This window comes from Emericellopsis cladophorae (genome assembly GCF_022114955.1).
Source record: "Emericellopsis cladophorae strain MUM 19.33 chromosome Unknown NODE_3_length_1261782_cov_116_963312, whole genome shotgun sequence".
Classification (NCBI taxonomy): Eukaryota; Fungi; Ascomycota; class Sordariomycetes; order Hypocreales; family Bionectriaceae; genus Emericellopsis; species Emericellopsis cladophorae.
The window spans coordinates 388,006-400,043 of record NW_026250928.1 but is presented as its reverse complement, the minus strand read 5'-3'; the positions used below and the strand labels follow the sequence as shown (position 1 = coordinate 400,043).

General features: G+C 54.8%; 5 protein-coding genes across 5 annotated transcripts; 2 read left to right on the top strand and 3 right to left on the bottom strand.

The window, feature by feature from the left end:
• Positions 1–1,147: 1,147 nt before the first annotated feature.
• Positions 1,148–2,916, top strand: J7T54_007915 (uncharacterized protein; the record flags this gene model as incomplete). The annotated part of the gene is made up of 3 exons (XM_051502491.1): positions 1,148–1,249; positions 1,397–2,638; positions 2,692–2,916. The coding sequence occupies 3 exons, from the start codon at positions 1,148–1,150 to the stop codon at positions 2,914–2,916; spliced, it is 1,569 nt and encodes a 522-aa protein (XP_051365678.1).
• Positions 2,917–3,456: 540 nt separating this feature from the next.
• Positions 3,457–4,475, top strand: J7T54_007914 (Hydroxyacyl-thioester dehydratase type-like protein; the record flags this gene model as incomplete). The annotated part of the gene is made up of 2 exons (XM_051502490.1): positions 3,457–4,042; positions 4,108–4,475. The coding sequence occupies 2 exons, from the start codon at positions 3,457–3,459 to the stop codon at positions 4,473–4,475; spliced, it is 954 nt and encodes a 317-aa protein (XP_051365677.1).
• Positions 4,476–4,563: 88 nt separating this feature from the next.
• J7T54_007913 (GPI ethanolamine phosphate transferase-like protein) lies at positions 4,564–7,848 on the bottom strand (the record flags this gene model as incomplete). Its single annotated transcript, XM_051502489.1, has 1 exon — positions 4,564–7,848. One exon carries the CDS (start codon positions 7,846–7,848, stop codon positions 4,564–4,566), a length of 3,285 nt encoding a protein of 1,094 aa, XP_051365676.1.
• An 899-nt stretch (positions 7,849–8,747) lies between these two features.
• On the bottom strand, positions 8,748–10,076 carry J7T54_007912 (uncharacterized protein; the record flags this gene model as incomplete). Its single annotated transcript, XM_051502488.1, has 3 exons — positions 8,748–8,879; positions 9,004–9,222; positions 9,327–10,076. 3 exons carry the CDS (start codon positions 10,074–10,076, stop codon positions 8,748–8,750), a joined length of 1,101 nt encoding a protein of 366 aa, XP_051365675.1.
• An 852-nt stretch (positions 10,077–10,928) lies between these two features.
• J7T54_007911 (HD domain-containing protein-like protein) lies at positions 10,929–11,779 on the bottom strand (the record flags this gene model as incomplete). The annotated part of the gene is made up of 2 exons (XM_051502487.1): positions 10,929–11,508; positions 11,556–11,779. The coding sequence occupies 2 exons, from the start codon at positions 11,777–11,779 to the stop codon at positions 10,929–10,931; spliced, it is 804 nt and encodes a 267-aa protein (XP_051365674.1).
• Positions 11,780–12,038: the final 259 nt, after the last annotated feature.

Sequence of the window (12,038 nt, the reverse complement as noted above, 5' to 3'; positions counted from 1 at the left end):
ATAGACACAATGGGGAATTTGGCATAGTTCACTTCCGCGGCCAATATTACTTATTCAAACCAAAGACACTATCCCCTCATTTTTCGACATGTGGTTATCCACGATAATGGCAATTCTTTTGCCATTTTGCTTGTGTGCACGTATTTTGCGTTGTTGGCTCGCATGAAATTTATGCAGTTTCCATACTTGATTTTTTATTGTTTCACCACAACCAATGATGTCCCACGAACGTATCACTAACTTGAACTAAAAAGTTGCCTATGAAGTTGTGACCCATATACATGCGTATTTCATGCTTAAGAATTGAATGTGGTACAGGGTAGTGCAGGGAGAGGTCGTCGGTGAACCTGCCACGAGCACTATGAGCCCCGGACACATCTGTTTACAAGACAGACGGGATAACAAAAACACTCTTGTTGAAAATTTGCGCATCATGGGAGTGTATTTCAATAGCGTCAAGGTCGCCGGGTCCTTATGTTCCATATCGTCCACAAGGCGTCGCTGTAAGGCAGTTGTTTTTGAGGCACGCCAAGTGGAGAGAGTACCAAATCGCAGCCATCTTGTTCAATAATCAGCTCATCAGTTGAGCTCTCGAGCATCGCTTCTTCAGGAGTTCAGATGTAATCAACAAAACGCAATGAATTATCACATGGACCTAGATCGTTGGGTGGCACCATGATTTAGATGCCAGTGGATACGCAAGGTCTTATCCCGAAAGGCTGATTGGCGAATAGAGCCCAAGCTCCGGCCGACGCGAGCTGCGTTTACTGACAGAAATAGATAAGCATATTTACCCGATCCAGCAGCTAAATCAACGGAGACTATTGTATCATCCAGAAGCCAAGCTCCAGTTGCTCAGGGGTAGGTTCGGTTTGTGGGACTGGAGTCGAGGAGGGGCAGACCCTTCTCTGGAGGACCAGCTGCAGATTCCACACCGCCCTGACACTGTCCAGACAGGGAGGGGAAATTCTGGCTGTGGCCTCTTCACTCGCTTCGTCCGTCTCCTTTTCTGGTCCCCCCTTTTTCCAACACCATACACGGACTGCACAAGCTTCAGTCAGTCCCTCTGCTGCTTCTAAGAGCAGCTGTCACCGAATTTTACACCACTGGCTTCGGTTTGGCTTGCCTATAGCCGCCAGCATTGACCATGTCCAAGCCCAACGACGTGGACTTTCAGTTCATCGAGACGCCCAAGGCAGCGGCCCCGGGCTCTGATAAGCGCGAAGACTGTGGTGTTCGCACGACTGAGGTTCGTAAATAAGCTCCAGCGAACTCAACCCACCCAATTGGCACTTGGGAGCTCTTGGAGAGCTCATCAAGACGCCGCCCTGGGTGCCCCTCCAAGCCCAACTGGCACGAGGACCGTGTTCCGAAACCTGTACTGACACCATTACAGCGTCCTGCGATCAAGAATGCCCCCCTCCCTGCCGACGGTCCCGGTTCCGACCATTTCAACAACTATGTGCTCGCGGGTGTCATGATCCTTGTGCCCTACTACATGAAGTACAAGGTTGGCGGTGGCTTGAAGACCTTCATCTTCTTTGCTCTGGTCGTCGACCTCCCTCTCCTTGCTGGCTGGTGGCTGCTCGTGTCTTCCATCAGCCCTCGCAAGACCGACAAGGCTGCCCTGCCCAACCGTGGCGTTGAGCACTACCTCGAGTTCAAGAAGGAGTCCGACCGTGCCAAGTTCCGTGGTCAGAACAAGGTCCCCATGGGCGACTTTTACGAGATGTACTTTGACGGCGAGGTGGACTTCAAGGGCGACGCCCTTGAGATCCTCGAATACCGCCACGACTGGGCCAGCTTCCGCTTCACCATTGGTCTCATCAAGTTCTTCCTCACCGGTACCCTCCCCGACGTGATCTGGCGCCACCAGCGATCCGACGACGAGACCCAGGTTCGCGACCACTACGACCGTGGTGATGACTTTTACGGATGGTTCCTCGGCCCGCGCATGATCTACACTTGCGGTATCATTTCCGACCCCGACGTGGAGGAGACTCTTGAGGAGCTCCAGGACAACAAGCTTGCTGTTGTCTGCGAGAAGCTCGGTCTGCAAAAGGGCGACAAGATGCTCGACATTGGCTGTGGCTGGGGCGCCCTGGTCCGCTACGCCAGCGAGAACTACGGAGCCTCTGCCACCGGTGTCACCCTGGGTCGCAACCAGACTGCCTGGGGCAACTCTGCGCTCAAGAAGGCCGGCATCCCTGAGGACCAGAGCAAGATTGTCTGCATGGACTATCGCGATATCGAGGTGCCCGAGGGCGGTTTCAACAAGATCACCGCTCTCGAGATGTCGGAGCACGTTGGTGTTCGCCACTTCCACAAGTTCCTCAAGGGTATTTACGACATGCTCGACGACGATGGTGTCTTCTTCATGCAGTACGCTGGTATCCGTAAGCCATGGCAATACGAAGATCTCATCTGGGGTCTTTTCATGAACAAGTACGTCTTCCCCGGTGCCGACGCCTCTACTCCTCTCGGATGGACCATCGACAAGCTGGAGGGCGCCGGTTTCGAGGTCAAGGCTGTGGACACCATCGGCGTGCACTACTCGGCCACTCTTTGGAGGTGGTACCGCAACTGGCTCGGCAACCGCGACAATGTCGAGGCCAAGTACGGCAAGCGCTGGTTCCGCGTAAGTTCTCTCTCCCTGTCTATACAAGTCGAGTGATACTGACCCTCTCCTAGATCTGGGAATACTTCCTCGCCTCTTCCGTCATTGCTTCCCGCCAGGGCAGCGCCACTTGCTTCCAGATTACTCTGGTCAAGAACATCAACTCGACTCACCGCGTGGATGGCATTGAGACTCAATTCGGACTGGAGGGCGCTCTGAACAACGCCAGGTCCAAGGGCAAGCAGGACACTTGGGCTACCAAGAACAACGTGAAGACTCCTGCGGAGCTCTTCGCTTAGATCACCAGACTGAGAGCCGATAACGATGGATTCTGCATACTGAGACGCGCCTTCGATTGACAAAACAATCTGGACTTGCTTCAATGGGGGTTTTTCAGATGCTTGTCCCCCCGCGGCAACGCAGGGCGTCGTCGGGTTTATGAGCCTTGGAGGCGCATGGATTGTTACAGACCGGAACTCATATAGATAGAGTAATGGACGGGGAGGTTGCCCTGACATGGCTTGAAGTGATGGATGGACATGAAAAGCACTGCTTAGACGGATAATGGGAAGAGAAACCTTCATGTTCAATCTGTTCGCTGTACTAATGCTGAGGCGATGCTTCGCGGGACAACCCCGGAATTAATCAGTGCCACCACGCTTCATCTCCAACTGTCATCCGGCAGCGACATGACCATCACCATCCTCCAAGAAAGCGTTTTCCAAAATACTTCCGTCGCGATGCAGTGAAATTTTTTTTCTGCGAGTGTCCTCTACCACATCATGGCGACGGTACGCTCGACAGTCTCACGCGCACTACAGGCTCCCCTACGCCGCCATATGTCCTGGCAGCAGCAGTCTGCGCCTTTACGATGCTTCTCATCCAAACCCGACGACGTCCGCGCTCTCATGCTCCCACGGCCAGACAAGCACATAGACGACTACCTGTACCCACAGAACTCGCATCTGCTCACCACGCTGCTCAACGACCTTATGCCAAGCACAATTGAGTCATCTTCATCGCTCGTCACCAGCCCTGCAGCTGGCAAACTACCGCCCGGAGCTCATAATGTTTATTTCCCTCTGCAGACCCGTACATCTCTACTCGCATGTGACGGCGCAGACGCAGACCATGTTCCGCCCGCGTTCAAGCTGGCTACGCCCGAGGATCCCATGGGTGGGAGACGGCTCTGGGGCGGAGGAAGGGTCGACTTCTTGAGAGACGACATGCACCTCGATGGGGAGAGGGCGTCGTGCATGGAACGCATAGCGGATGTCAGAGTCAAGGACGGGGGTAATGTCTGGGTCGATTTAGAGAGAAGATATGGGCATCACGAACACGGTCAGCGGGAACCTAGCATCTTGGAGCGGAGAACGTTGATCTTTGTTGACAAGGTGGATGAGACGCCCAGACGGAAGATGAAAGGTAAGTGATGCGTGTCTTGGTGAGATGGCATCCCCTTCTTGTTAATGTTGCTACACTCCTCTCAGAAGTCGACCCTGACTTTGTCATTTACCCAGGTCCAACTCAGCCAACAGCGACATACCAGTTTACACCTACCGCCACCCACCTCTTCACATTTTCTGCCCTGACACAGAACGCACATTTCATACACCTCGACAGAAAGAATGCGCTGGTTCACGGTCCGTTAATGCAGTGCATCATGCTACGCGCACTAAGCCGCCACGGAGACGTGGCGTCGCTGGAGTACAGGAACCTCGCGCCATTGATGGTGGGCGAGGTAGATGCTGCGGTTTGCGTGAAGAAGGGCAAGGACACCTGGGACGTTTGGATAGAGGACGGTCAAGGAGGGATGGTCGCGCGAGGAAAAGCTCAAATGAAATCAGCAAAAGTTTAATTGAAACATAATGTAATGAGGACATGTGAATGCCCCGGGGATATCGAGGTATATATGGTAAGAATGATTGCGTATAGGCAACATGCCATTACTCCGCCCAGCCAAACACTTCGCCTACAGCCAGCGTGTTACTCCGCAGACCCAGCATCGCGATACCGATGCCGAGAATGTCAATCACCAAAAGTGCCGTCGTAGCCATCATGAAGCGGGGGCTGAAGACGCGGTAGAGCATGAGGTGTCTACGCAGGTGACCAGCCCAGCTCATGGTGGCAAGGGCCTCGACAGCGTAGTATGCGACAAAGAGGCCCAGCCCACGAGAGGCCGTCTCCAGGACACCCTTCTGCTTGGGGCCGACTTTCCACAAGCAGGTGACGAGGGGCACGCATGCCGCCGCCAGGATCTGCGCGCCATAGGTGTTCAGGGTCACGGCGAGCGGGCTCCAAGGGTAGCGCAGGGTGCGTAGCGCGACAAAGGCGCTGTCCCACTGGATGCTAGCCAAGGTGGCCTGGTGGCCGGTGCGGAAGAAGTAAAAGTTGCCCAGCATGGCGAGCACGACGGGAGCAATGGCCTCGCTTTTTATACCCAGTATATCCACAACTTCCGCCAAGGACATAATCTGCCACAGCATGAGGCCGAGAGCGCCGGTGCCCATGGGCTTCGTGAGGATGCAGAGGCCAATGAGAATGTTGAGAGGCAGCATTAGGTACCGCGCGCCAAGAGCGTTACCGTAGCCGAGGATGGTCACGCGAGCTTGTGGTTGCTGGCTAGCAGGCGGGTTAGTATACGCTGTAGACACGACGTTGACGCTCGGAGGTGCCCAGATGAATGCGGTGGAGCCAGCAATAAATGCCAACGCCAGACCCAGCTGCGCGACGTAGATGCCAATTGCCTTCAGGTGCTCGGCACCAGGTCGACCAGCAACCCAGTCGCCGTTGTCCGCGGCATCGATCACCCAGTACACAGCAGCGACCATGAGCCCAGCTCGGAACATGGTCTGGACCCATACAGGTGAGAGTCCTTCCCATGAGCGTGTGGGCAAGATGAAGGACTTAATAATAGACGGGAGGACAAGCCCCGTGACGACGGGTATGACAAGCTGCCATGGGGCAGATGTGGACGAAGCTGTCGAAGCGTAGTAGGTGGAAGTGCAGTATGGCATCTGCTCCTCCCTGCAGAGCTTGGAATAGCTGGCAAGGCGCGCGAGCAGCACGAAGACGACGGAATGATAGATACCCAGGGTGCGCTCGCGTCGCGACTCGACTCGGAATGAGCTGATGGCGGCGAGCACACCAAAAGTCGTGATAAAAAATTGCAGAATCGTGTCTTCCCACACAGTATATGAGTTCGAGGCAAAGCCAATGGACTGGCTGACGGTGAATACCAAAGCCATCCAACCCCACAGGCTTTGCGGCAGCGTGTTGAAGATTGTACGGCCCGTCTGCTGCAAAGTCATTGCAGAGTGCGTCACCGAGACGAGAACGGCGATGAGTAGAGTCGTCGTCGCAGTCATCATGGCGGCGTCCTTGGGCTCTCTCCTGATGAACGATACTCCACCCGCAATGAGCAGGACGAAAATCACACGGCGATCCCAAAGACCGCGCAGGAGCTCCATGTGGTAATCCTTTACGGGCTCAACCTCTTCGTCTTTGCCTTTTGTTTGGTAGCTCAACAACTCGAGACGCTTCTCAGCGTAGTCCAACTCAATGTCATTGGTGACGACAAAGTCATCATCCGCATCCTTGGCGGAATACATAACGAGGACGACGACCCCGACGGCGGCAAGCAGCACACCAGCAACCATGCGAGGAAGGTCAAAACGGGCCCAGAGGCTTTTGCACACGCTCAAGGTTTCCTGCTGGAAGCTACTAAAGGCATTGTACGCGTCCTGATGGGAGGACTGTGTCACCTCAAGAGCCTTGGCCCATAGATCAGAAGGCGAGCCAGCTCCATTGCCCGGTGCGATGCCCCGAGCCTTGAAGTAAGAGTCCTGGTACCGCTGGACGCCAGCGGCCGCAATGCGCGAAACGGCGTGCAAATTCTGCCAATCGTTGCCTTTGAGGCCGGCAAAGGCCTCCTCGATGGGCTTACCCAGATTGTTGTAGGGAATAGGGATGCCCAGGAGTAACGCCAGCGTCGGCACCAGGTCGATCTGGTTGACAGGCCTGACCTTTGCCGTAGGAGGCGGGGAGACAAAGTCCTTCTGGGTGCGTCCAAAGACTGGCTTCTTGGAGTACATCCACAGCGCAGCCTCGACCTCGTCATCGCTCTCGCCGCCGTGGTCGCCCTTTGCATCCATGCCGTGGTCACCCATAACTACCAGGAGTGTCTCGTCATCAATGGCCTCGGTCAATTGCCTGACAAACTCGTCCATTTGCTGCAATTTGCCCGTCATGGCCGCGTGGTCGGGTCCGTAGCGGTGCCCAGCATGATCGACACCGAGGCAGTGCCCAATAAGCAGATCCCAGCCTTTACCAATGTTTGCGCCCAGGAGGGGAAAGATGTTGTCAATGACGCCATTGTCAACAGTGTGCAGGTCCCACACGTTGAAGCTGTCGTACGCCTTGCTGATGTTTGGCTCAAAATACCCAGGGAACAGGGACCACCAGGTATCGTCGCCAACCTGCGCAATCTTCTTGCCCGCGTCCCTCAGCTGCATGAGGAGGTTGTCCTCCTCGATAGCCGTACCCGCAAAGTTGCTTCCCAGATCCACAAATGTAGGTAGGGTACCGGTCGTAAGGCCCTTGAGACGTTGCAGGGTGGCGGTGGGCGGGTCGGCGATGAAGGGTCGCAAGAATGCGTTATGTGGTGAGTCGCGCGCGGATTCGTAGAGGAAAGGCATTGCGTCGTGGAAGGCATGGCGAGGCTGACCCTCGAGGTGAGGCACCGTAAAGTCGTATCGCAAGGCGTCGATGATGACCACAACCGCGCGGTCAAAGGTCTTGGGATGCCAGCAGCCCTTGTCTGGATTGCCAGGCGCCTTCACAACGCTGGCGATGGGCGGCGCGTCGCACGTTGACTTATCCTCCAAAACCAGACGCGTTAGCAAGAAGCCGCTTGTGAACAGGTATATCGCGATAGAATGGATGACGAGAACCCAGACCCAGAATCCGCAAGTCCATTTCCACTTGCTCTCGTAGGCGCGCTTCCGTGAACTGTCAATCTCAGACTGCTGTTTCTCTAGCTTCTCCAGTCTTTGTCTTTCCGTGACGCCGGGAGGACCGTCGGGAATTCCTGTCGGTATAGGCAAGATTCCATCGTTTTTGGACTCGGTTGCGCGCTTGGCCTTTTCCCACTGTTGCTTGATAGCTTGGTACTCGCTCTTCTGGGAGCCGGACGGGGAGGCTTTTGCCTTGTTCGGACTACGCGGCGACATTTTTCGGGATCTCGAACGAACAGTAGGCCATTGACTGGTCAATTAGCTTGAAAGAGTGACAAGAATGGAAGTGGAAGGGTTGGGCGCGTGAACATTTGAAGGTATGACGGAAATTTGAAGCTTGTCCAGCAAGGTCCCCCATGACGAGACCCGGGCAGGCTAGCTCAGCCACTCAGCTAAGTGGTTGGTGGACCTCCATGTCGGTGTCCGACTCCGTGTGTCCTCAGACCAAAAACAAAAAACCCTTTCTCGGGTCAGTCAGGGGCTTCCAGTTGAGAATCACGAACGCGGACGTGTCTGACGTCCAGAATTTCTCATGTAGTTCAATGCGCTCCCGGCGCCCAGCACTCAGTCATTTTTTGTGCTCTCGTCGGTATTGAAAAAGGCGCACACTTCCTCGTGTGCCTTTGCGGCACGAGTGGAATCTCCTTCAGCACCGGTCTTCAATGTGAATGACCATTAGGTTGTCGCTCCGGATGGACGTTGACACTCAATCTTGGAAGCTTATTGCCGATGGACTGTAGGAAAAGCCATGGTTGCCGTGGTATTGTAGCATGCTACGCGATCAGGCCGCAACTTGAGATAATGTGTTTAGTCGCGACATGGGTAGCATCCAGTGGCCTAGAAGTTGAAAGATCAGGTAGTCAACAGTCTTAGAATTCAGTGGGCCAATAATTTCAATGTTCGTTACGTATGCTACTTGCCATCTCTCGTACTCATGGTCCAAATAGCAAGCGAGCATGCAGAGTGACACCAGTTGCCCTGCAGATGTTACAGGCAAGACCAGACCCGTGCGTCCTACCAAATATCTACAAGAAAAGACAATATCCAAGATCGCGCTGAAGAGAGGCTGGGGTATCCGTGAGCAAAAGAAAAAAACAGTCCGTGCTTTTTGCGTGTCAGTCATCATCCTCCCAACCACTGCCTTCGACTTCCACCTTTGTTGCCAGTGCCATCTGGCCTTGCCGGATGAGATCCTCCACAGTCTTGTTGAGGCCTGTTACTCGGAAGTCGTTGAATTGTTCCTCGCGCTGTCGGCGAGCAGCCAGTTTCTTCGCCTCAGGGTCTAGTCGAGGACTGCTGTCTACCAAGCTAGACTTGGACGGTCGACTTGTAGCTATCGATGCCGATGAGTTGGTACGACGGTGGGCGGACCGCGAATCTGAGCCTGAGGTGGAGGGTCGATGTCGACGTGACAGTCGCTGCTTCGCCGGTGATGACGATAACGGTGTGTCCGCAGTGATCTGCTTCGTTGGGCTTGGCGATCTCGGAGAAGCATACGACGCTGAAGATGTTGGCCGGTCTTTGCTGAAAAATGGCGCTGACGCCAGTGATGGCCTGGGAGGGCCGATAGATCGTCTTGGGGCTGGCGTACTAATGCGCCGTCCTGTCGCGACAGCCGGAGCCTGGTTGCGATTTCTTGGGGATGGTATCATCGTCGCTCGGCGGTTGCAGTCAGGCGTGCCGGCTCGACTGACTGCAGCGCCATTCTCATTCACCATGACCCAGTTCTTGCCCAGCTCGTCGGGGACGCTTGTTTGTCTCCGCTTCGCTGCTGGTCGGGTAGGTGTCGAGGCCCTGCTGTTGGCGGTGGCATCCTCCTGTTCCTCTCCAAGATTATAATAAGTATACTGCTCCGGTATTTGGGCGCTGCCATTCATAGCCATGTCATGGTCGTCTTCCGTGTTCCCATCCTGGTCATACCCGCGACCACCGCCGGCGTGGAATCCAGTGAATGACCCAGCGCGGCAGAACTGCCACAGTTTACCGACGACGCCGCCCAACGTCGAGACAGCAAACGCGCCCCAGCTTTGTTGTGGTTGAGCAGGCGCCGTCAGGGGGTACCTTCCAAAGACCGGCTCTTCCACTTGCCCAGCGGGCAGCTTTGTTCCAAGCATCCGTCGGTAATCTGCGTCGGAGAACATGCTCTCGCCCAAGAAGTCCGCGCGCTCACCACCAGGGGTATCGAGCTGCCCAGCGATGTTGTATCGGGTTGTCGTGGCAGGGGCACGCGATCGTGCAAAAGGATCCGGTTCGCGGTCATGGTTTCGTTTGCGTTTGATGCTACCATAATGATTATTGGGGTTGATGTCGCGTGGAGGCAGGTAACCCGAGCTGGCAGCTGATGCGGTGTTCGGTGTTGTAGTAGTTGGTGGGCGGAAGATCCCTGGATGAACGCCGTCCGGGCAGAAGGCGCCGGGCACGTGAATCTCGGTATGAAGCGACATTGTTAGAAATGTTGAAGTGGCTACCAGTTGATGTGGAGGAATGCAGCTAGCTCATGACAGGGCAACGTTGACAACGGAAACAGATAAGGCGCAATGGTCCTGTTTCATGCACTGATGAATCTTTTGTCGGTAGATGTCTCGGGATTTCGTCGCGTGACGGCTCGATGAGGGGATAATTGGCCTTCAGCGTGATGATGATGATGGAGGGTGGTGTGGCAGCTGAGCTCCAACTGCGACAGCGCGGTTGGAGACCGCAAGGCATCCAGCGTCTGTTTGCTTCCTGGTCTGTTTGTCGCAAACACCAATTTCCAGCAGTCCACAATGGGGTGCCGGTAGAAAGCGCAATCCTACAATTAGTACTCAACAATCCAACGGCAGCCAAATCTTGTCAAGTTGGACAATGAAAGGGTCGTCGAGTTGCGACTTGCAATGGCTGTTGGGGATCAATTAGTTGCCCCAGGCAACGGTCGCGCACGCGTGGGGTCCAAATAAAATTACCTAAGGTATGCAGCGCATCTTCTCAAGACTCAGGGTCCGCGGGTCCTGCATGAAGCCCGATACCCGTGAGTCCGGATATTCTTCTACAAAATCCCCCCCCGAAAGTGACAAGTGGGAAGACATGAAATTTTACATACTTAAATAGCATGCCGCCGGAAGCGTTTCATATCTTCTCCTTTGCTGTCAGGATGCCTTCCAAAACGACGCGCTTTGTATCGAATTTCTCCTCCAAGTAGATACATCTACCATGGAGAGTGTGCATGGACCCATACTTGCAATGCCTTCTTAAATCGACTCAAATCCTTGTCATCTGCCGACTGGAAGCCCTGAACGATGGTAAGTCTCCCATGCAGCCTAAGATCTCTGGTAATAGTCCTCCTGCTGCGCTCTTCTCTCTTCGTGCACACCGCCCTCGACGCCCTTCTCGCCATGTATGTGGTTAACACCTCCCCAGAATTCCTCACGCTCCCTAATAATCTCCTCACCCCACGCTTTCATCTCCGGCAACGTCATCTTCCTCGAAACGTATGCGAACTCGCCCAGATCGAGCTTCCCATCTCCCTTTTTCTCATATTCAACCATTTGCAATAGCAGCTCGAGCTTGTCCACATCGTGCACAAAGTGGCTGTCCAGGGTCTGTGAGTCTTCGTATTCCTGCCATATCGACCGAATCTCGTCGCCAACGTCTGGGCCGCCGGGGACGCCCCGCAGCAGGTTCTTGGTGAGATAGTCCATTGTCGCGGCCTCACGACGGTTCTTCTCGAGCTTGGGGACGCCATCGACCGGAGTGATATCGCCGACCAGAAGTTCAGCCATGTCGTGTATCAAGCACATGCGCATGCACTTGTAGAGATCGAGCTTTGGTCGGAGTGAGACGGGCGCGAACATGGAGATGAGCGACATGCGGTACATGTGGTCGGAAATGCTCTCGCCCCTATCTCCATTAGCGCACGGTACTTTCTCCAGCAAGACCGTTCTCACCTTTGAATGCCAAACCGACGCCAGCCTTCGCGTTTGGTGGTCTTGAGTCGCCCGAGCATGTGCAAGAAGGGCAGGGCTGATTTGGAATCCTCTTTCGGCTTCTCGTCGATTTCTTCAAGCACCTTCTCGACGGTCCAAGGCTCGGAGACCTTCACAATGGGCGAATACCCCAGGTGTGAAAGGTCTGGGGCCCCGTTCGTGGGCTGTTGGCCGGTCGAGCCCATGATCCGGTACGTGGGCGGGAGTTTCAGGATATTTGTGACACGGAAGGATAGAGAAAACAGCGCAGCCTTTATATTCCTTGATTTAGTCGACTCGCGTTTGTTCGGCAGACTATTTGCGACTGAATTTGTTGTTGTTTGGGGAGGATTTGGCTCAACTGTCACTGGCTAGCGCGGCTTGCTTTTGGCGGGACCTGCGCACACTACGGAGTAGTCCATGTCTTTACCACAAGGTACCTCCGGAGGTGGCCGGTGTCAGACG